The following is a 22629-nucleotide window of genomic DNA, read 5'->3' on the forward strand; positions in this document are numbered from 1 at the left end:
GGGGGGATATTTGATGTGAGTTATATTTTGATGGTATATTAAGTGATGTTAAAATAGAAAATGATTGTATCTTATGTTACACTTGTTGAAAGTTTTAAAAATGAATAAAGATTAAAAAAAAAAAAATAATAATAAAATTGCCTAGCACGTTTTCAAAGACTTTTCAGCTAGGCTTGATGGCTTCTGAAAATGACCCTTTTTATTTGCATTTCATTTCAGTTCATTAGTCAAATTTAACATAGGAAATAGAAGTCAAGTGCAGCTGGAACCATTGCACAGTGCGTTTCAGGAGTCATGCAATTAATGCCACTGTATTCTGTAAACCATAAAGGTAATTTATTTTTTCTAAGCTGTTTAATCAGCTTGAAATATTCCATAAATGGATAATAAATGGTTTCAAACTATACCCCGAATCACTGTGTACCAGATGAGCTTGAGGGAAAGCTCTGCAAAGCACCTTAGACTGCGAGTGGCTGCAAAGGCTCTTCTCACACCCACCCTTAGCAAACAGTCATCATTTTTTCCACATTCAGTTTTGGAAAAATTATGTTTTCTCTATCCAGCTATTAGGTTTAAGAAAAGGGAAAGTCAAAATAAAAGTCCTGTATCCTCTAATGCTTAAAATGTACTGACAAGGCTGGAGGATTGCAGAGGAAAATATATTACCTGAAGGGATTGGAATATGACTAGGTGGAATTATAATATTCCAAAATGGATTATTGTGCCTTGGAAGCCATGTTCCATACCAAGGGCTAATAATTTCCTATATTAATCTGATTAAATCTATTGAACATTGTGCTCTATTGAACCATGATTGTATTGGTCTGAAATGATTGAAACTTTTGAGAGTTGAACATCTTATTTTAACTGCTCACAACATGCTGGAAGCAGGTATATGATAGAGGAGGAGGGTGCTGAAAAGTTTGCAGCCCAACCAAGAAAGAGAATGATGTGGAGTCATGAAACGTACACGTTCCTACACATATTCACCCCTAAGTTCTACACACTTGGCAAATTGTGTCTGAAGTTGTAACCTTTACAAAAAATATTCTGATATCTGGCCACTGAAATACTGCTCCTCTGCTGCAATCCCCTCCTTTCAAACTCTTTTTAAGGTTTGGGAACAGAAAATAGTCAAATGGAGCAAGACCTGGTGAGTAGGATAGATGGCCTATGCACTGAAACCCAACTGCATCAAAACAACCATCATTTTGCTAGCCTTGAGCAGGTGCATTGTCTTGCAAACAGAGAACTCCTTCCCCTTTTTTCTCTCAATGCCTCCTTTAATCAGCAGAGCAATTTATAGTAGTATTCTGCATTAACTGCTTGGTCCCTTGGAATATAGTCAGTCATTACAATACCTTCCTGATCCCAAAACATTGTGACCATGACCTTTCTTGCTGACTTTTGGGTCTTGAATTTCCTTGGCCTTGAATAATCTGAATGCCGCCATTGCTATTGTTTTGTCTCAGGCTCATAGTGGTATAATCATGTTTCATCAACAATAACTATTTACTCCAAAAGGTTGGCACCAGCTCGCTGAAAATGCTGCAAAATCAACTTCGAAGTGTCCACTCAACGTCATTTTGTGTCAGCATTCAGATATTTGGACACCCACTTAGCTGACAGTTTCTACATGCCCATCTGCTCATGGATTATATACCTAACACATTCCCAGGATATCTGTAGTGTCTCAGCAATTGTTTTAGCCAATATCTGCCGATCTGCCAAAATCAGGTCGTGGATATGGTCAACAATTTCAGGAGTTGACGCCGTTTGAGGTCTCCCAGACCTTGTTGCATCTTTGGTCTTGAAATCTCCACTCTGAAATTTTGCATACCACTTTTTCACTGTATGATGGGCATTTGTCACTCAATGTTTGCATCATACATTCATGGATTTCCTTTGGAATTTTCATTTGCAGGAATTGGAACTTCACGATGGCTCTGAGTTCCACACTTGAAAATTCTACACATTCCATTCACATGGTTCAATCAATGATCTGGAACAATGTCAAAACATAGCGTTACGATTCTGCAAACTGGCACTATGCAAAATTAAAATATTCAGTACCAGTGGCAAAATAATGCTCAGAATTTAGGAAGTTGGTTGGGCTGAGAACTTTTCAGCACCCCCTGGTAGAACAGGAGAAATGTTATTAGCTTGTGCCCCAATCAGCAGAATTAAAAAAAAAAAGCTTTAGAATGAGAAAAATACAAAGATGGTTAGCACTCCATAAGAGAACTACTGTTATTTTAGGAGGATAACAATAATATCATGTGGTAATGGTAAAATAATTTCCATAACCTAAATTTATGTATCAATTTTATAATATATGGAAACCAAGAAACAGAATGATCTATTTCTCTTATTGGTGGTTTCATAATGATACCATGCATTCTGCCATATCGCATGTTAAACCGCATTGAAATAGCAATGCCTTTATTCTCACCCGTTGTCTCCTGTGAAATGCAAACATGTTATAGACATGCAGTATATTAAAAAAATCTCTATTAAAATGTATCTATTATAATAAACTTATACTGAAGAGGACATCCCCTTTCGCTGCAGAGTTCAATAGGATTTTTTTTCTTTCATGAATTATGTGCTTAGATGTTAACTTAAACCAGGAAAACTGCAGCTTACATAAGTCAAATATTGTTTTTCTGCCTTGTAAAAAAATCCAAACACAATTATGACTGAAAAGGGGCCGCTGAAAAGTTCTCAGCCCAACCAAGAAGGGAACGATGTTTTTGCCACGAAACTTATAAGTTATTCCACACTTTTCTTGGCACTTTTCGTTTCATTTCATATCATTGAAACGAAAAGTGCCAAGAAAAGTGTGGAATAACTTGTAAGTTTCATGGCAAAACATCATTCTCTTCTTGGTTGGGCTTGAGAACTTTTCAGCTACCCCCTTCGTATGTCAAAGCAATTAGTTATCTGTTATTTCTGAAAAGAAGAGCTTTACAAAGCAGGAAAACTGACTTCCAGATCGGCTGAGGGATATAGTTCAGCAAGATATTCTCCCTCTGTTTTATTCATCTGAATGGATTATATCAAAATAATCTTCAGCAGTGCTCTCTGTTCATGAATGCTATCCTGGAACTCATTTGTATCTCAGCTTCAGTTAAAACAACTAATTTCTTTCCCCACTTTTCCTTTTGTTTAATATGTTTTGTCTTATTCGTTTGTTTTGTTTCCCCAAGAAATTTGAAATTTTACAGTTTTGTACATCGCTTAGAATTTTGAATAAGCGATTAATCAAATTAATAATAAACTTGAATTTGAAACTTCTCTATACTGTTGAGCACCGGAATAATATGAGCACCAGATCTATTACTTTTGTAAATCATTTTATTGAGCAGTTTAAAAAAGAAGAGTAGAGACTTATTTTATTCATTTTTAAAACAAATTGTATAGTCCTTTTTTTTTTCTTTTTCTTAAAGAATTTTGACAGGTGAGCAGCAGAGGGGTGGTGGAAAAAAAATCTTGCATCAGTAAGTATGCAGTGAAAAGATCTCTCTCGGATTCCAGAAACTTCAGTAGCATGATAATATGAACATTGGGGGGGGGGGGGGGGGGGGGGGGGGAGTGTTTGTTCCACAAAGTATTACATGAAAAGAGAAAGAGTGAGAGAAAAAGAGTAGTTTTAATATGCCTAAATTAAAATTACATGATACAAAAGGAAAATATAAAGAGGGAAGGAGCTTTCCAGGTTCTGATGCTGTTCCATTTTGTTCCTACTCAAATTATAGTTTTGATCTAGTAGCAGGATGCAATATATTTAATATATTTTGCCGTTATATCCGCTGTTTGCCCAGTTTCCCACTGGATTATATGGCATTTATCCTGTTCCTTCATTTTTTGGGGAAGTCTTTCATTTTGTCTCTCTGTCTGTGTAACATTGGTTTCATGAATGTAATTTTGTTTCCTTGGTACTCCGGTTGAAATGGAAATTACACTACGGGATGTACTTTGATTAGTGAAATTATGGTGACCAGTAAACAAGGCTGGATAAATATGCCCTCTGAAATCGGATTACCTAAATTCCTGTGTACTGAGATTTGTCACGGTCCTAGAATGTAAACCTGGTGTCTACAGCCACCGGAGTTCTGTAATTAGTGCAACGGTAATTGCAAGGTTTTCCAGAGTCCAAACGCTTTGGCTTAGTTATTTCTAGAGTAGGAATTTGACTTACATACAGGATAAAGGCAACATTTTATACAATCCTGATACAAATATCTAATTTTTTCAGAAGTGGCTGAAATTTTTACATTTTGTAAAGGAAATTTCTCTCAATGCCCTGCAAGCTGTTTCAATAACCACCTACTTTCCCTAGACAAGATGATGAATCAGACAAGACAAAATCCAGACTCGGGGACAAGAAACTATTCCTCTGCTCCTAAAGACATGCAATGTTGCCAAAAGAGAGAAAGAGAGAGAATTTATATGGAACCTCAGTTATATAGAGACTAAAACCCCCGTCTGTGTCCCTCAAGAATAAGAAAGTGATTTTCTCAGATAATATTGTTTCTTATGGATCATCACAACGAAACAAAAATTCACATTTTACATATACCGTAAATACATACATATATATATATACACCAGGGATGTCAAAGTCTCTCCTCAAGAGCCGCAATCCAGTCGGGTTTTCAGGATTTCCCCAATGAATATGCATGAGATCTATTTGCATGCACTGCTTTCATTGTATGCTAATAGATCTCCTGCATATTCATTGGGGAAATCCTGAAAACCCGACTGGATTGCGGCCCTCGAGGAAGGACTTTGACACCCCTGATCTATACGGATCACAGAAGCATATTATGGAAGAAAGTGGCACTCACTATGCAGGTAAAAAGAAACAAAACAAAGAGAGACACGTGTATACGTGTAAAGGTGCATAGAGGTATAAACGCACTAGACTAGAGAGAGAGAGAAAGGATACCCACATACAATCCTGTAGCCGGGCTACGGAATGAACCATCTATGCACTGCAGGTACCATACTGTAGCTCTAAATCCCCCATCCAGGTCTCCTAGTAATAACCTGAACCTGCTCTGAAGCCAGAGAGGAGCCAGGGACACCCCTGCCGGCCTCTGCACTCCGGAGGTTCTCGCCGTCTCCGCCTCGCTCCCAGCAAAGTGCAGGGGGCCGTTAGGGGGGGGGGGATCCGTTTCACCCTTTTGTCACTCGTAAAGGGGGGCGGGGGCAAAAGAACCCATCGTGGAGACCTATAAAAAGAAAGGAGCTGCGATCGCATAAGAGCAGACCAGCAAGCGAGATTTTGGAAGAGAAAGCGCGCGTGACTGTGCCTTTCTGTAGTGTGTTCGGTGCCTGGCTCCCCTCCACCCCTCTCCCGGAGCGCGTGTTGGTGTCAACCTCGCATCTCTGCCGCGTGGTCACCTGGATTAGATTGATCGCGCGCAGCGAGAGAGAGCGAGGGAGACGCAGGGCGCTGAGGTGTTTTGCATATCTCTAGAGCCCAAACCGCCTCTGCCCCTGAGCTTCTTCCTGGCCGGATCCGCGCGGCGATCGAAACAGGATAACCACCGAACCTTCTTTTCTGCCTGAGCGCAGTTGCTCAAGCTGTCTCGGAGTTTAAAAAAAGGTTTATTGACTTCCAGCCACTGAAGAATTTCCTGCGCTGCTGCCGAAGAACTTTGCAGGAAGCGTCCCTCCTTTATTTATTACCTGCCCCCCCCCTCCCGGTTTTAAACTGTATTCTTATTATACATGCACTCACATCTATATATGCATATATTCGGGGAAATGCTCGGGCTTTTTGCTCACTGGGCTTCCTGAGATCTTTACAGAATCTAAAAGCGAATTGAAAGAATTGCCCTGTTTCTAAGGAGACGTTTTGCCCATCTTTTCTTTGCATTTGTTGTTTTGCACCTTTTTTCGGAGGGCAGCTGAACCGACGCCGTGCCCGATGCGGTGCACAGGATCCTCCTGCTGTCTGCTGCTCTTACTAGCGGCGGTGCTGATGGGAGAGAGCTCCCAGCAACGCGGCCCCAGAGGCAAAGTCAACTCCATCAAGTCTCTTCTGCTGGGACAAGCCCCGAACCACGCGGCCAACAGATCGGCCACGGTCCAGCAGGGAGCCATCCACAAGAAGGGCAAACACCTCGGCCAGGTAGGAGAGTCTCTCTTCACCAGTCATGTGCGTGATCCGGATGTCTCTTTATTCCCTTGCACTTCAAAATATTCTCGCTCACAGTTTTCCTTACTTTAAATCGTAAGTATTAGCGGAGAACCAAAAAAAAACAAACTATTCTTAAAATCATTTATATTTTCCTATTGAATTTAAAATCTCTAGGGTATGTTTTTCTGGATCCTGTCTCTGTTCTTCTTTTTTTTCCATGGAAGAGTTGTTGCATAACATTTACACGCGCAAGCAAAATTAACGCGCGCTAGCCTCTGTTGCATTGTCTTTGGTTCATCGCGGGCTGGCGTGCACATCTTTAAAAGCGTGCAGGTATCACATCTGAGAAAGCCTGGAGGAGCCATCTGGCAAGCAGGTCCTGGTGTCTGATCTGCATTAAGCCACTTGCTGCTTGAAGACTGAACTTCTGGCTGCTTTGTTGCTCTCACAAGTACAGTTCACTTTAGCAGAAGAAATTGCCCCTATTCAGTGGAAACCCAATGGGCTTTCCAGCACGTTATTTTCTTACAGAAGTTAGTAGCGGCTGGTTGCGAGTTTTGACAGCTTTCAGCCTTGTCTTTCATGAGCCCACGGCCGGTGGGCAAATGGTGGCCACTGAAGGGATGGCAAGCTTTTGCTTACAAACAAAAATAAAAGACCAAAGAAGGTGCACGAGGACCAGCTAAGCTCTAACAAATGGCTCATTTGCAGCGGTTCCCAGGGACAACAGGTTTTAAGCAGGTATGCGACAGACCAACACCCCCCTCCAAATCCAGCTGTCCTCCGTCTGCTAGATCAGAAGTTTTAACGTGAGTTAAACGGAACCTTATGTCAGAGGCAGAGACCAGCAAGAGCTGTTACTGTATTTAGAAGCATGGGGGTGGAGGCTGGTGTAAGAATGATTGTTCAATGTGCTAAGACCCATCAGTATGTTCTTGTATTAAAGAGAGAATCGATTTTACCACGGAGTTTATCCTATTTTGTATCTATAGGAAAGAACGTTTTAGTTAATCACACCGCGGAACGTAACAGAGGGAAGTAAAGAATATTTTTTTGACTGTGATTTTCAACCTTAATTTATTTTAAACGCTAATGGCCTTGGACGCCTGAGGCATTGTTAAGTTGGTGCATAACAGCCAGTGAATCTGTTTTAATCTGAGGGGATGGGATACGATTATAATTTAGCACAGTTTCAATGAGGACAGTCCCTCTTTGCACTTTGGTAGATGTTTAACATTTATAAATGGGCAAAAGGTTTACAGCAGGGGTGCCCACACTTTTTGGGCTTGCGAGCTACTTTTAAAATGGCCAAGTCAAAATGATCTACCAACAATAAAATTTTAAAAACACCAAAAAGCACACTGTATGCAGAGAAAATGTTAATCATCATTTATATTCTGCGGTTTTTCAAAGAGGTCAAGGCAGTTGATTTTATGCAATGTTACCTCAGGAACAACTATACAAAAATAGACAAATATACCCCCTCCCTTTTTACTAAACCGCAGTAGCAGTTTTTAGGGCAGGGAGATATGCTGAATGCCCTGCGCTGCTCTAGATGCTCATAGGCTCCCTGCATTAAAAAACGCTATTGTGGTTTAGTAAAAGGGGGCCATAGTGCAAAATATAGACAGCAGATATAAATTCTCAAAATGGACACATTTTGATCACTAAATTGAAAATAAAATCATTTTTTCTACCTGTGTTTTCTGGCAATTTCATGAGTCTCTGGTTGTACTTTATTCTTCTGACTGTGCATCCAATATTTCTTCCCTTCTTTTCAGCCTGCTGTATGCTTCCAGACCTCATGCCCTCCGCCAACTTTTTCTTCCTCTCTCCCTGCCCCCTCCCCTTTCTTTCTTTCTGTCTCCCTGCCCCTCTTTCTGTCTGTCTTTCTCTCTCCATGCCCCCTTTCTTTCTGTCTTCATGTCCTTTCTTTCTTTCTTTTTCCGTTCTTTCTTTCTGTCTCCCTGCTCCCCCTTCTTTCTGTCTCCCTGCCTGCTCCCAAGCCACTGCCGCCGCCATGGGGGAACAGGCCTCCAAACCACCGCCGCCTCAAGCTCTCCCTGCTTCCCCACACGGGAGCATCGGGCCAACCAGATTTTCTCTCCCCGACATCATTTCTGAAGTCAGAGAGCAAGTTCTGTGCTAGCCAGGCAAAGATTGGCTGGCTTGGAACTTCCTCTCTGACATCAGAATTGACGTTGGCTAGGGGAAGTTGGTCGGCTCGGCGCTTCTGAGTTGGGAAGCAAGTAGAACGCGAAGGCAACGCGATCGACTCGCGTTGCCTTTGCAATCTACCGGTTGATCTTGATTGACCTTTTGGGCATCCCTGATTTACAGGAAGAAGAGAGATTGGAATCTGCTTTGGTTGCCACTGGAGGTAGTGTGTAGTAGTTAATTGAAATGATTTTTATACTTCCATGTGTTGGTGAATTTATACATATCACAGTCAAAGGCTGCACACGTGTGACAAATCATCTCTGGGATATACCTTCCCTCTCCCCTCCACATAAAACAAACAAACAAAAACCCATAGAAACCCTTGGTACAACAATCTCTCCAAGGGCATGATACTGTAAATAGCAAAAGGCAAGACAAGGTAAGATTCCTGAGGAGAAAATTATTCTGATTGGGGCTTACCTTTTTCTGTCTCTGTGGCATTGGTATTTTTGCAGAATGTTTCTAGAGGGATTTTTTTTTTTTTAGAGGGGGGGGAGGTGCTCTTCTATTTTCATCCTTAATCAAGCAGGGTACAGGCTAATACAGTGCTTCTCAAGCTAGTCTTGACCTACTCTTTAGCCACTATGGGAAAAAGACATGGGACAGATTTGCATACAAGGTAGGCAGTACTTGCAAATCTCTTTCATCTATCCCATGTATCCTCATTGTGGATATCCCGAAAACCCGAATGACTAGGGAGTACTTCAAGATTGGCATCAACAGTAGTGAGGTTAGAATCCATGAATTTAGCCAGCATCTCTACACTACACAAAGATGAATTTTCTGGCCACAACTTGCTGTAGGTACTAATAACATGTATGGGTGTGTGACTTCCAGTCCTTAAAGGCCACAAACAACTTGAGTTTTCAGAATATCCCTAATGAAAATGCATATGTTAGATTTGCAAATAGTGGAAGATGCATACATGCCAATCTATCTCATGCATACGAGGTTGGTTTGAAAAGTATGGTAAAAAAAAAAAAAGCAAGTTAAACGACTTAGTTTCCATCAAGGGCTATACATTTAGGGGTCCTTTTACTAAGGCACTAGTGCGTCTTAGCACTTTAAAAATTAGTGTGCGCTAAATGCTAACACATGCATCCATAGGATAAAATGGACACATTAGCATTTAGCGCCTTAGTAAAAGGACCCCTTAGGGCTTCTTTTATCAAGGCGCGCTACGGGGGTTAGCGCGTCGGACATTTCATCACGCGCTAACCCCTGCGGCAGCCTAAAATCCTAACGCCTCATCAATGGAGGCATTAGGTACTAGCGCGGCAGGCAGTTTAACGCGCGGTATTCCATGCGTTAAAGCGCTACTGCACCTTTGTAAAAGGACCCCCTATGTTTAGCAAATTTCCAGTTTTATTTCATTAGATGTTTTTTCCTATGACACGAAAAAACTGGAAACTCACTGCACTAAGGGGCTCATAATAAAAAAACCTAAAATGTCCAAAAAACCCCCCCCCCCGCCTAAATTGGCACTTGGACGTCCTAATCATCGGAATGTCCAAGGTCGATAAAACAATTTTCCTGGATGTTTAATGAAACATTATATGCTGTGCATCCAGAGTTCCAGGCGACATATTGGGAGGAGTGTTATGAGCATGTTTTGGGTGGACTTTGGATGTGCTTAACTTGGACGTTTGCTGGCAATAATTGAACCTTTCCCGAGATGTCCTGGATGGAACTTAGGTGTTTGGAGCTAGACCTGTTTTACAAGCATCTTAAGTTCCACAAAGGTACCCAAACTTACCAGATGACCACTGGATACATTAAGGTACGAGTATGACTCCTCCACTGCTCACTGATCCCCTCCCACCTCCCATAATTCTGAATGAAAGTACATACCTGTCTCTAGAACAGCAGCACTTGGTATGGGAAAGTGTAGTAGAGCATCACACAGGTGTCTAAAGTAACTTGGTGGAAGGGCCAGTAAACCATAGAGAAGAGGACCCAAGCACAGAAGCCATTTTAACTACGACATTAATGGTGAAAAGTGTGAGCCAATCAAAACCCTACTATACTGCTTTATAGGTGCCACCTGCAGCAATAAGGGCTATTGAGGTGGTAGACAGGTGGGTATAGTAGGTTTGGGGAGAGTTTTGGAAAGCTCAAAGTAAATTAGAATTATTCTGTGTTGCCAGTCCATTACAATGATGGCCACTCCCATATCCAAATGGTCTGGATTTGGACGTGTTCAATTTGGACGTTTCTTTAGTTGAAAATGGGGTATAATTGTAGGTATCCTAAGGTTGGACGTCCTGTTGGTCTAGATGTTCAAGTAGATGATTTTAAAAATACATTTTTGGGACGTCTAGTGGTTCAGCTTTCGAAAATGGACGTTTCTGTTCTTCCGACTTTGGACTTTTAGTGGGATATGTTCATGTCAGACTTAGATGTTCTTTTCAAAAATGGTCCTTCACATGTATAGCTCTCGATGGAGACTACGTTGTTTAACTTGTTTTTATTCCAAACTTTTCAAACCACCATCATATTCATTAGGGAAATCCTGAAATTTGGACCTATTTGAGGCCCTCAGAACACGTCATTGAATATTACTGTGTTGGAGCATTTTACCTCAGGGCTCAGAGAAGCAAAAATGAAATATTATTGGCAGACCGCAACATCTTAGATGTCTTCCTTTCTAAATCTGCTGGTCTGAAAAGAAAGAATTTCAATTGCTGTAGAGAAGTAGTGGCAGTTTTGGGGTGGTGAGGCTATGTTTTTTTTTATAATTGTTGTTGCTGTGTATTTTCATTAAAATGGTATCATGCATAGCTTGCTTATTGATACTTACTTCCACTTTCTATATATTGTAGGATATACATATTCATGGGTGTTCTGCACAGAATAGGCATATTGAAGTATTTTATGTTCTACACACTTTTATAAGCAGTCTCATGAGTTAGTGATTTACATCCAGGATTCAACCCCATGAAGGTGATAATCATTTTTTAAAGCAGATTCAAACTGGCTGTAATTAGCTACCTGGTTTTCTGAGTAACTCATACACTAAGTTGTTGGTTTTTTTTTGTTCAACTCTTTTTATTGGAATTATAGGCAAAATGCTTCATATTAGCTATGCTGTATTTGCTCATTGCTGACGCAGAATTAAACATGTATGTATAAGTATTGTTTTCTTTTTCTGTATACACTAATTTTAAGAAATGGACTTCTAAAGCTAACATTTCTGATATAAGAGCTGAGTTCTTGGGGTTATAATTGTACTTCAGTTCTGTCTTCAAAGTACCCTTCTACTGCACCATAGCAAAAAAGAATATGAGTCCAGTGTTTAGAGCTGGAGCAAGTGAAAAGTTTAGACAAAACAGAACCAGGAAATACCATGACTACTACTACTACTATTAATTATTTCTATAGCGCTACCAGTCGCACGCAACGCTGCACAGAGTCACAAAGAGTAAGAAAACAGTCCCTGCTCGAAAGAGCTTATAATCTAAACAGGCAAGACAGACAAACAGGATGTCATGGATACAGTTAAGGGAAACGGTTAATCAGCAGGCTGGGTTGGAGGGCAGAGGAGTAGGGTTAAGGATTGAAGGCTATATCAAAAAGGTGGATTTTCAGTCTGCTTTTAAACAAGGGAAGGGGCTTGACGGACAAACTTGGGTAATTTATTCCAGGCTTAGGGGGCAGCTTGACGAAAGGAACGAAATCTGGAATTGGCAGTGGAGGAGAAGGGTAACGCTAAGAGCGACTTAACTGACTCCCATTAGTTTGGTGGTATTAGAAATAGAAGAAATGCAGAGCAAATGACACATGAACTGTCTCATTACTTGGTTTATTTGGTTGCACAAACAGTTCGTTGAAGTGTGATGACTTTTTTTTTTTTTTAAACTTGTTGTTTTTGTACCTGAATAGTTAACCTCACCTGATTCGAGCTTGTGATTTTATACTTTTCACTCTAACATTGTAAAGTGCCTATATATGTATAGAATAATGTAAATATTTGGCCTTCATAGTCTATATTTCTATAATTAATGCAAACTCAAGTTTTTTTAGAAATCAGACCTAGAAATGTGCTACCCTTGCTGAATTCGGTGGCAGGCTCTTCTAGTCAGGAAGTGCATACCACCATAACTACCTCGCAAGCTTCAGCTTCCCACTGAATGCTTATACAAATTTTGGCACTAAACACGGGAGCCATTTCATATTTAAAAATGATATTCTATTTTATGGTGCTAAAATGGGGATTTTAAAGCCATTACCAAGTTTAGAGGAAGGAGGTGAGTGAGTCAGTATGTTATTCCTCTATAAGTGCGGTTTTTGCATTGGCTATTATTAATATGAATGAATCACTTGAGCAGCCTTTTCTTGCAGGGATTGTGGTTAATACATTTGAAAAGAAATAAAAATAAATGACAACTTCATAAACTAATTCATGGCGGCAAGTATCATGTCTTTTAATTCTCAGAACAATTTGTCAGACTCATGAACCTGTGCTGAACCTGTTGTATACCCACCAAGCAAAATACTGATTATTTTAGTTTTATTAACTAGATAAATCAGCTTTCCCTTGAGGTATCAAGGAGGTAGGTAACTCTATAAATTGGGTGCTAATATTTATGCACCCAGAATTAGGGGACACTCACCCCCTCTTTTACTAAGATGCGCTAATGCGTCCATAGACTAACATGCACATATTAGCGTTTAGCACACGCTAAATCAATTAGCGCGCGTTAATTGGTTAGATCACCTTAGTAAAAGAAGGCCTCAATGAAGTTCCAGAGAAATACTTCTAAAACAAATAGGAGGAAATATTTTTTTTCGCTCAAAGAATAGTTAAACTCTGGAACTCATTGATTGGACAGAGAATGTGGTAATACCGGTTAAACATAGAGGGGTGATAGATTCAAGAGTAATGTAAGGATTACTGTAAGGAAATTTTTCTTTACGGAGAGGGTGGTTGATGCCTGGAATGCATTTCCGAGGAAGGTGGTGGAGAGGGAAAGGGTGCCAGAATTTAAAAAAGCATGGGATGAACACAGAGGATCTCTAATCAGAAAATAATGGTATATATTGAAGAACTAAGGCCAGTATTGGGCAGTCTTGCAGTCTGTGCCACGTATATGGCCATTCAGTTGAGGATGGGCTGGGATGGTGTAGATGTTCTGGAGTGAGCTTCAATGGAAACTCCAGTAGATGCACAATACCTGGCAAAGCTCTGGATTTCTGGCCCAGAAATATCTAAGACAAAAGAACAATTGAAATTAAATCATTAAATTATAGAGGGTAGACTGGATGGACCATTCAGGTCTTTATCTGCTGTAATTTACTATGTTACTATATATATATGGGTTTTAAAAACTTTCAATAAATTCCTGAAGGAAACGTCCATAGTCTTCTATTGAGACAGACATGAAAGAAGCCATTGCTTGCCCTTGATCGGTGGCATGGAATGTTGCTACTATTTGGGTGTCTGCCAGGTACTTTTGTCCTTGATTGGCTAGTGTGGAAACAGAACACTAAGCTAAATGGTCCATTGATCTGACTCATAGAAACATCTAGTCTGCCCATCTGCAGTAACCATTATCTCTTTCTCTTTCTGAAAGATCCCATGTGCCTATCCCAGGCTTCCCATGTGCCTATCCCAGGCAATCTCTGTCTCCACCACTTCTTCCGGTTGACTGTTCCAGTCATCTACCACCCTTTCTGTAAAAAAGCATTTCTTTAGATTACTCCGGAGCCTATCATCTCTTAACTTCATCCTTTGCCCTCTCATTCCAGAGCTTCCTTTCAATTGAAAGGGACTCAACTCATTCGTATTTACGTCACATAGGTATTTAAGTGCTTCTCTTGCCTTTCCTCTAAAGTATATATATTGAGATCTTTAAGTCTGTCCCTATATACTTTATGATGAAGACCACGCACCTTTTTAGTAGCCTTCCTCTGGATTGATTCCATCCTTTTTATATCTTTTTGAAGGTGTGATCTCCAGAATTGTACACAATATTCTAAATGAGGTCTCACCAGAATCTTATACAGGGGCAGTGGCGTACCAAGGGGGGGCAGGGGGGGCGGTCTGCCCGGGTGCAAGCCCCAAGGGGGTGCACAGTTGGCCACCCTCCAGTGTTCTCCCTAGGGCAGTGGTCGGGTTCGTAAGCCACATGTGGCTCTTTAGCCACTTGAGTGCAGCTTGCAGCTCGTCTACAGCAAGGATGCCCAACCTGCTTCCCTTCTCACTGCCCTCCCTCAAGCCACCGCCGCCATCGGGGAACAGGTTGGATCTCCCTGCTTCTCTTCCCCGCGGAGCTGACCAACTGTCGCCACATGACATCAAATCTGACGTTGGAGAGGACGTTCTGGGCCAGCCAATCGCTGCCTGGCTGGCCTGGAACGTCCTCTCCGACGTTAAAATTGACGTCGGGTGGCGAGAGTTGGTTGGCCCCACGGGGAAGAGAAGCAGGGAGAACTCGGCGCCGGTCTGTTTCCGATGGCAGCAGTGGCATCCTATTCCCCGGTGGTGGTGGCAGCATGTTTCTCAATGGCGGTGGCATGGGGGAGGGCAGGGAGAAAGAAAGAAAGGAGGGGACAGGAAGCGGGATCAAAAACACAGTATGAGGCAGATGCATAGAAAAAACGTAGAGTACTTGGCAGACTTTTCCAGAACTTATCCTATTCCCAACAAAAAATAATGAATCTTTATTGGGGAAGATTTTTATTAAATCCTCCCCAATAAAAATCAAAATAAAATTACTGGGAGTAATCATCGACAAAGATCTTACCTTCCACGATCATATCAGCTCAGTGGTTAAAACCTGTTTTTATAAGCTTCGCCTCATTCGTTCTCTTACCTCTATTCTAGACACGGATGCAATCTCAACTCTGGTTCACTCCTTAGTCATCTCACATCTTGACTACTGTAACTCTCTATATAACGGAATTCCTCAAAAAGAAATCCGACGTCTACAGTTAATCCAAAACACAGCTATCAAACTCATCTTTAAATCAGGGAAATATGGCCACGTTACCCCCCTCCTGAAAGAAGCCCATTGGCTTCCCATTACCCACCGTGTTACTTATAAAACAATCATGCTGACCTTTAAAATTCTACTTTCCCACCAACCTTCCTACCTTGATAGGCTCCTCATTCCACAACGCCCTACACGGATGCTTAGATCTGCAGAACAGAACCTCCTTTCCATTCTCTCCATAAAGGATTTCTTCTACATTAGGAAATCAAACTTTTCAGTAGTTGCCCCTACCTTATGGAATGCTTTACCATCTCATCTCCGTCACGAAAAACAGCTGGATAGATCTAAGATAAGCTTGAAGACTTTCTTATTTCAAGATGCTTTCAACTGCTCTTGAATTATCTCTTTCCCATTCAACCAACCGCTTCTATGAAGTGATCCCATTCCTAATGTTTTATCCGCTCCCTCCATTTTTCATTCAATTTTTTTTTTCTTTTCCCTCATCTATTATGTAACTTTACCCCTCCCCTTCTCCTTTATCCTCACTCTCCTGTCTATGCCATTAATTGTACACCTCTACTACCTCTCTTTATAAGCGCTACAATCTTTTATTTCTATTTTTAATATTTTATTGTAAACCGGCTAGATACCAGCTGATGGTCGGTATATTAAAAATTAATAAACTAGAAACTAGAATCCACAAAAGGACACTCCACAGTCCTATTTAAAATTCATTCCACTTTCCATTAACCATGCTGGAACAAAAGTCTCAACAAATCAAAATATCAAAAAGCATTAATTTCAGTCACATTTACTTCATTTCAGTCAGAAATTACTTAAGAAAGGTTTGGACATGATCCTGGAGGAAAAGTCCATAGTCTGTTATTGAGAAAGACATGGGGGAAGCCACTGCTTGACCTGTATCAGTAGCATGGAATATTGCTACACCTTGGATTTTGGCCAGGTACTAGTTACCTAGATTGGCCACCGTGAGAATGGGCTACTGGGCTTGATGGACCAATTGGTCTGACCCAGTAAGGCTCTTCTTATGTTCTTAACTGCCGATAATCCTCAATCTAATAGCTATTCCGATCTGTATTCCAGCATTGACAGGAATCTGTGTAGTATCTAAAAACTACGAGTCTGCCATTTCCTTCAATTCTGCCATTCAGCAGCAACTCACAGACCGCTAGCCCCAACAGATGCACCCTGTTTCGTTCCACCCATCATCAGGGGACATTAGAAGAGAACAAAATCAAAACCACTTTTGAAAAATTTGTGCAACAGAATAATCCACTTCATGAAATGAGAGTAGAGTTTTCTATGTATATTTTGTAAATTTCAATTACCCTAATATTAACTGTGTAAATGTAACATCAGGGAATGCTAGGAAGATAAAATTCCTTGATGAGATCAAAGACTGCTGTATGGAGAAGCTGGTTCAGGAACCGAAAAGAGATGAAGTAATTCCAGACCTAGTCCTTAGAGGAGCATATGATTTGGTGCAGGAGGTAATGGTGCTGAGGCCACTTGATAACTGTGACCATAACATGATTAGATTTGACATTTCCCCCCTCCTTTACTGACGTGAGTTTTAGTGCCAGCAGTGACGGTAACTGCTCCGATGCTCATAGGAATTCTTTTTTTTTTTTTTTTAAATAATCTTTATTCATTTCAAATCTTAAATCAAGTACAATAATGACATTTATCAATTGAATTTTCAAATACACTTGAAGTCTTATAAATTGATCCTCATATAATAAAATATTACCCCCTCCCTTAATCATTTATGAAAATGATTTATCACAATAATAATCAAAAATTCCACCCCCCCCCCCATAATATCTTAAAATTTTTATTCAGGGAAGAATATTTTTAATCTTTACAATAATCTATCAATGGCCTCCACACATCCTGAAATTTGCTATAATGTCCTTTTTGGACAGCTATCCTTTCCATTTTATATATATGGCACACAGAGTTCCACCAAAACCAATAATTAAGTCTATTCCAATTTTTCCAATTGTAAGTGATCTGTTGAATGGCAACTGTTGGTGATCTGTTGAATTGAATTCTATGAGCATCGGAGCAGTTACCACTGCTGCAGGCGCTAAAACCCATGCTACAAGTTGTTAAAGGAGGGGGGTTTGTTTTTAATTCAGCAACACAGAGTTTGAGAAGGACCACTTGTTTTGCTTTCGCCTTAGTAAAAGGTAGTACACAAGAAATTTTCGAGTTGTATGCTTTCTCATTAAATTGCTCAATGGGAGTCGGAGTCCATGTTTCTCCCTCTGGTAAACAATGCGTCTTTTTATTTAAATTTTAGATGCATGTTAAAAATGGTTTTATTTATTAAATTTCTGGGGAAACAGTGATTTTATATTGATTTAGTACTGTACTTAATGATGTCAAATTTATATTTTCACTGTCTTTGTATAGCTTGACTCTTTTGTAAGCCGCTGTGAACTGCAGGGCTCAGTGGGCTATAAATAAAGTTTTATGATATGTTATATAATCTCTGGAGTAAGTACACACAGGAAATCCAATTCAATAGCATTTAATTTTAAAAAAAGGAGACTATGATAACGTGAGGAAAATGGTAGAAAAGAAACTTAGAGGAACAGCTGCAAAGGTCAAAAATTTACATCAGACATGATGTTATTAAAAAAATACCATCCTGGAAGCCTAGACAAGATATATTTCATGTATTAAAAAAGAAGGAAGAAAGATCAAATGGCAGCTGGCGTGGTTAACAAGTGAGGTGAAGGAAGCCATTAGTGCTAAAAGAAAATCCTTCAAGTAGGGGAAGAAGGATCCAACTGAAAAATAATAGGAAACAGCCTAAGGCAAGTCAAATGCAAGGCACTGATGAGGAAGGCAGAGAGCGAGCAAGCGAGAAAGACCTTGAAAAGAAGATTGCTGTGGATGTTAAAAGGGCACTCAGGGAAGACAAGGCCATAGTGGAGAGATTAAATTAATTCTTTGCTTTGGTCTTCACTGAGGAAGATGTAAGGGAGATACCAGAGTCAGAAATGGTATTCAATACTAACGAGTCGGAGACATTGAAACAAATCTCTGTAACACTGGGAGATGTAATGGGGCAATTTGACAGATTAAACAGTAGCAAATTTACTAACTTACCTTAAGACCGTCTTTTATAAAGGGCTCTTTTATAAAAGGGGCGCTACGGGGGTTAGCGCGTCGGACATTTCATCACGCGCAAACCTCCGCGGCAAGCCAAAAAAACTAATGCCTCGTCAATGGAGGCGTTATTGACTAGCGCGGTAGGCGGTTTAATGCGCGGTATTCCATGCGTTAAATCCCTACCGCGCCTTGATAAAAGGAGCCCAAAGGCGTGCTAAGCGTTTTAGTGCAGATTTAGTCCACGCTAAATCAACATGTGCGCTAACCGCTAACGCGTCCACAGGATAACATGCCCGCGTTAGCGTTTAGTACGTGTTTAGTGTGCACTAATATTTAGTGCGCGCAAAAATGCTTAGCGCACCTTTATAAAAGAGGAGGTAAATCTCCTCCCTCTCGTCTCGTGTACGTCAGTCCTTTGAAACTCCCTTTGTATTTATTTTTTATTAAGGGCTCCTTTTACGAAGGTGCGCTAGCAGTTTTAGTGCACACATTGGATTAGCGCACGCTATAGCGCGTGCTAGCTGAAAATTTACCGCCTGCTCAAAAGGAGGCGGTAGCGGCTAGTGCGCACGGCAATTTAGCGCGCGCTATTCTGCGCGTTAAGGCTCTAGCGTGCCTTTGTAAAAAGAGCCCTAAGTTTGGATATGTTATAACATTTATTTTAATTATTTTCTTTTAGACCTTATTTTATTGTAAACCGTTTAGACACCTATTTGATAAACGGCATTTCAAAAATAAAGAAACTTGAAACATAAAAAATGAACTTGTAGAACTATTGTTAGTAATTTGTAATTTATCTTAAAAATCCAGCATAGTACCAGAAGTCTGGAAGATGGCCAATGTGACGCCAATTTTTATAAAGGATTCCAGAGGTGATCCAGGAAATTATAGTTTGATGAGTCTGATGTTGGTAGATGAAGATGATGATGATGGTGGTAGAGACTTTTCTAAATAACAAAATGACAGAACATATACATAAGCATGGATTAATGAGAGAAAGCTAACATGGATTTAATCAAGGGAGATCTTGCCTCATCAATCTACTGCATTTCTTTGAAGGGGTGAATAAACATGTGGAAAAAGGATAGCCAGATGATACTTTGTACCTTATGGAAGACTTCTGAGGAAATCAGAAAGCTATTGGGTAGGAGCTAATGTTTTATTATGGATTAAGAACTGGTTAAAAAAAAACCAACAGAATAGGGTTAAATGGTCAATATTCTCAGTGGAGAAGGGTAAATAGTGGGGTTTCCTAGGGGTCTGTGCTAGGACTGCTGCTTTTTAACATATTTATCAATGATCTAGAGAAGGGAATATAACTATTGAGATAGTTAAGTTTGCTGATGATAACAGAGTTGTTCAAAGTTGTTAAATTGAAGAGGACTGTGAAAAATTGCAAGAGGACGTTGGGAGACTGGGCATCAAAACGACAGATGATGTTTAATGTGGAGAAGTGCAAAAGTGATTTATGTGGGAAATAGAAACCTGAACTATAGCTACGTGATGCAGAGTTCCACGTTAGGAGTCACCACCCAGGAAAAGGATCTAGGGGCTAGATGCACTAAACACGGTCGCTAAGACGTTGCAAGTCTCTGTTAGACGATTTTTTGGCTGATTGTGGAGCAGCGATCGATGTTCCAACAAGTTTCCAAGCAAATGATTTGCACAGAGGTTCACCGTAATCCCGTCTCACCAGTCACTCTGAGAGTGCCTGACACATGCGCAGAGCCGGTTTGGGGAAGTCCGAATATCTGAGCTGTTGGTGCTTTTCTTTAATGGCACAAATGTTGTGCATGTGTTACACATGCACAATATCTGCCCCATTAAAGAAAAAAGCCCCCACCCAATAATGGTCCCCCTCCTGTCGACACTACCCCTGACAAACAACCCTAGAATTAAAAAAATCGTCAAGAGAGATGCCCACTCCCTCCGGCCTCTGAACCAACACTCCCCTCGCCATACCCTCCACCCAAAATGATCCCTCCCCTCCCCTAAAAATTGACAAAAGGGATGCCTACTCCCGCCTGCTGCTGCAAACCAACACCACCCGCACTGACCTCCCCCCACCATGCTCTCCCAACTTACTCCTCCCCTTCTCTGCTCCCATTTCTAAAAATTAAAAATAAATAAAAATCACAGGATGGTTGCCCAGTTCCACTTGCCACTGAATGCCCCCTAGTTCCAGCCCCTCCCCCTCCCCGAACCTCTCTTATAATAGAGGGATGCCCAGTTTCTCCTGTTCTCCAGGTCTGCCACTTCAAAATGGCGGGCATTCCCATTTCTGTTGCATCCAGAGGAGGGGCCTTAGGCATGTGAGCCAATCAGGTCTTTAAGCCCCTTCAGGGCATCCTAGGATGCACAAGGAAAAGGAAGGCCCACCATTGTAGATATGTGTTTTTGTTTCCTAATCCCTCCATATGACTCCCAGTCAGCAAAGCACCAAGCACCACTGGCTAAATATCAGATCCCAAAGGAATAACTTAACTTGAAGACGCCCATGGCGAGTGTTATGCCTGGAAATTCAAGGCCGTGCCATGCCTAGGCTTTGGCATTGAATTTCTGGGTTTGCAGAGCCGGCTAATGCATAGCCACTTAAGTGTGATATTCAACACTTAAGCAGCTATAGGTTACTGCATAAATATAGATAAGGCTGACTTTTATACTGCCCTATTTACGAGGGCATGCTGAAAAGCTCTGAACCCAAGCAAGAAGAGAATGACGTGGATATGGTTCAATCAATGATCTGAAACAATGTCAAAACATAGAATTTCATTTCTAAAAATTGGCACTTAACGAAATAAGATAACACTCTTTTCAGCTACCGTGTCAAAATAACGCTCAGAATGAAGGAAGTTGGTTGGTTGGGCTGAGAACTTTTCAGCACTCTCTTGTCTACAGTTACCTTGACTGGTTAAGTGCTGAGTATTGGCACTTAACCAGTGAAGTGCTGACTCCACCCATGGAACCCCTCCCTCAAATAACTAATTTTGACTTGGACACTAACCAGATATTTTTAGCAGTGCTAACCATTTAAATGCTGTTGAAAATGAGCAGTTAGCCCCTATCAGGAGATTTAAATAGCCAGGAGCTGTTTCTGGCCAGTTAATAATAATAATAATTTTATTTTTTATATACCACCAAAGCCATGATAGTCCGAGGCGGTTTACAACAAGAGGTGCTGGACAATCAGCAAAGTGGTTTGAATATCAACCCAGTTGATTACAGGTAGCTCTGAGAGAAAAAAGTATGATGGTTTTCTTTGGTGATTTCAGTTGTTCCTTGGGATGTGGTATCAGCTTAAATCAATTAGTTTTCACCTGACAGGAAGGAAAAGGCACTACCATGTCAAAACAGAAAATCATTCTGGTTGGTGCAGCTGTTTAAAAAAAAACACCCCAAAACGTTTGCATGATTGATTGCCCTGAATAGTAAAGTTATGCAAAAGAGCCAGGGACTCCAAATTACAATAAGCTATTAAAAATGTTTCATCAAGTCCTTTTTTAGCAAAGGGCAGTGCCCCGAGCACAGTATTTCTTGAGGTATGAATCTTGGAATTTTTGGAAGTATAGGGCACTCTACCATTGTTTGACATGGCTCTGCCCTGGAATCTGTGCCACCTGGTTCTGGTACTGCATTGAATTATAGATTAAATACATTTTTTTCTCTTGTTTGTTGTAACTTGGAGAGTTTATCTCGTTTTTTTCTGTAACAAAGTTTGCCATTTTATGGCTGCAGTCTGACAGCCAGCTGAGTGCTAGGATATGCAAATAGTATGATGTAATAAGAGAAACATATGTTGTCAATTTAGTGTCATACAAGAAAACTGCTGCTTATTAAAGAAGGCCTAGTATTAATCTCAGTCTTTGACTGTGAACAATATAATCCCCTGTCAATCATTATCTTCTCCCTTCAGTGCAGTGTTTTTCTGATTTAAGTCTCAATGGCCCATTCTATATTATTAAAGTGTGCAATGTAGATTTTTTTTATCTGATTGTCAGCAATTTATAGGGAAAGAGTGCTAAGCTTCAACTAATGTTTAGAATATAAGTAAGCATTTTTTTAAATGTTCTTTATGTTGAAGATCTGTGGGACATTACGAGGGGCTGCTGAAAAGTTCTCATCCCAACCAAGAAGAACCATGAAACTTACAAGTTATTCCACACTTTTTGTGACACTTTT

General features: G+C 40.6%; 1 protein-coding gene across 1 annotated transcript in view; it reads left to right on the forward strand.

The window, feature by feature from the left end:
- The first annotated feature begins 5286 nt into the window (after nt 1-5286).
- Nucleotides 5287-22629, forward strand: part of DKK2 (dickkopf WNT signaling pathway inhibitor 2) — a 106756-nt gene continuing 89413 nt past the window's right edge. The window contains exon 1 of the mRNA XM_033956502.1: nt 5287-6142. Coding sequence (XP_033812393.1) covers nt 5939-6142 — 204 coding nt within the window. The 5' untranslated portion in view covers nt 5287-5938. The remainder of the gene's footprint in view (nt 6143-22629) is intronic.

This window comes from Geotrypetes seraphini, chromosome 1, assembly GCF_902459505.1.
Source record: "Geotrypetes seraphini chromosome 1, aGeoSer1.1, whole genome shotgun sequence".
NCBI lineage: Eukaryota > Metazoa > Chordata > Amphibia > Gymnophiona > Dermophiidae > Geotrypetes > Geotrypetes seraphini.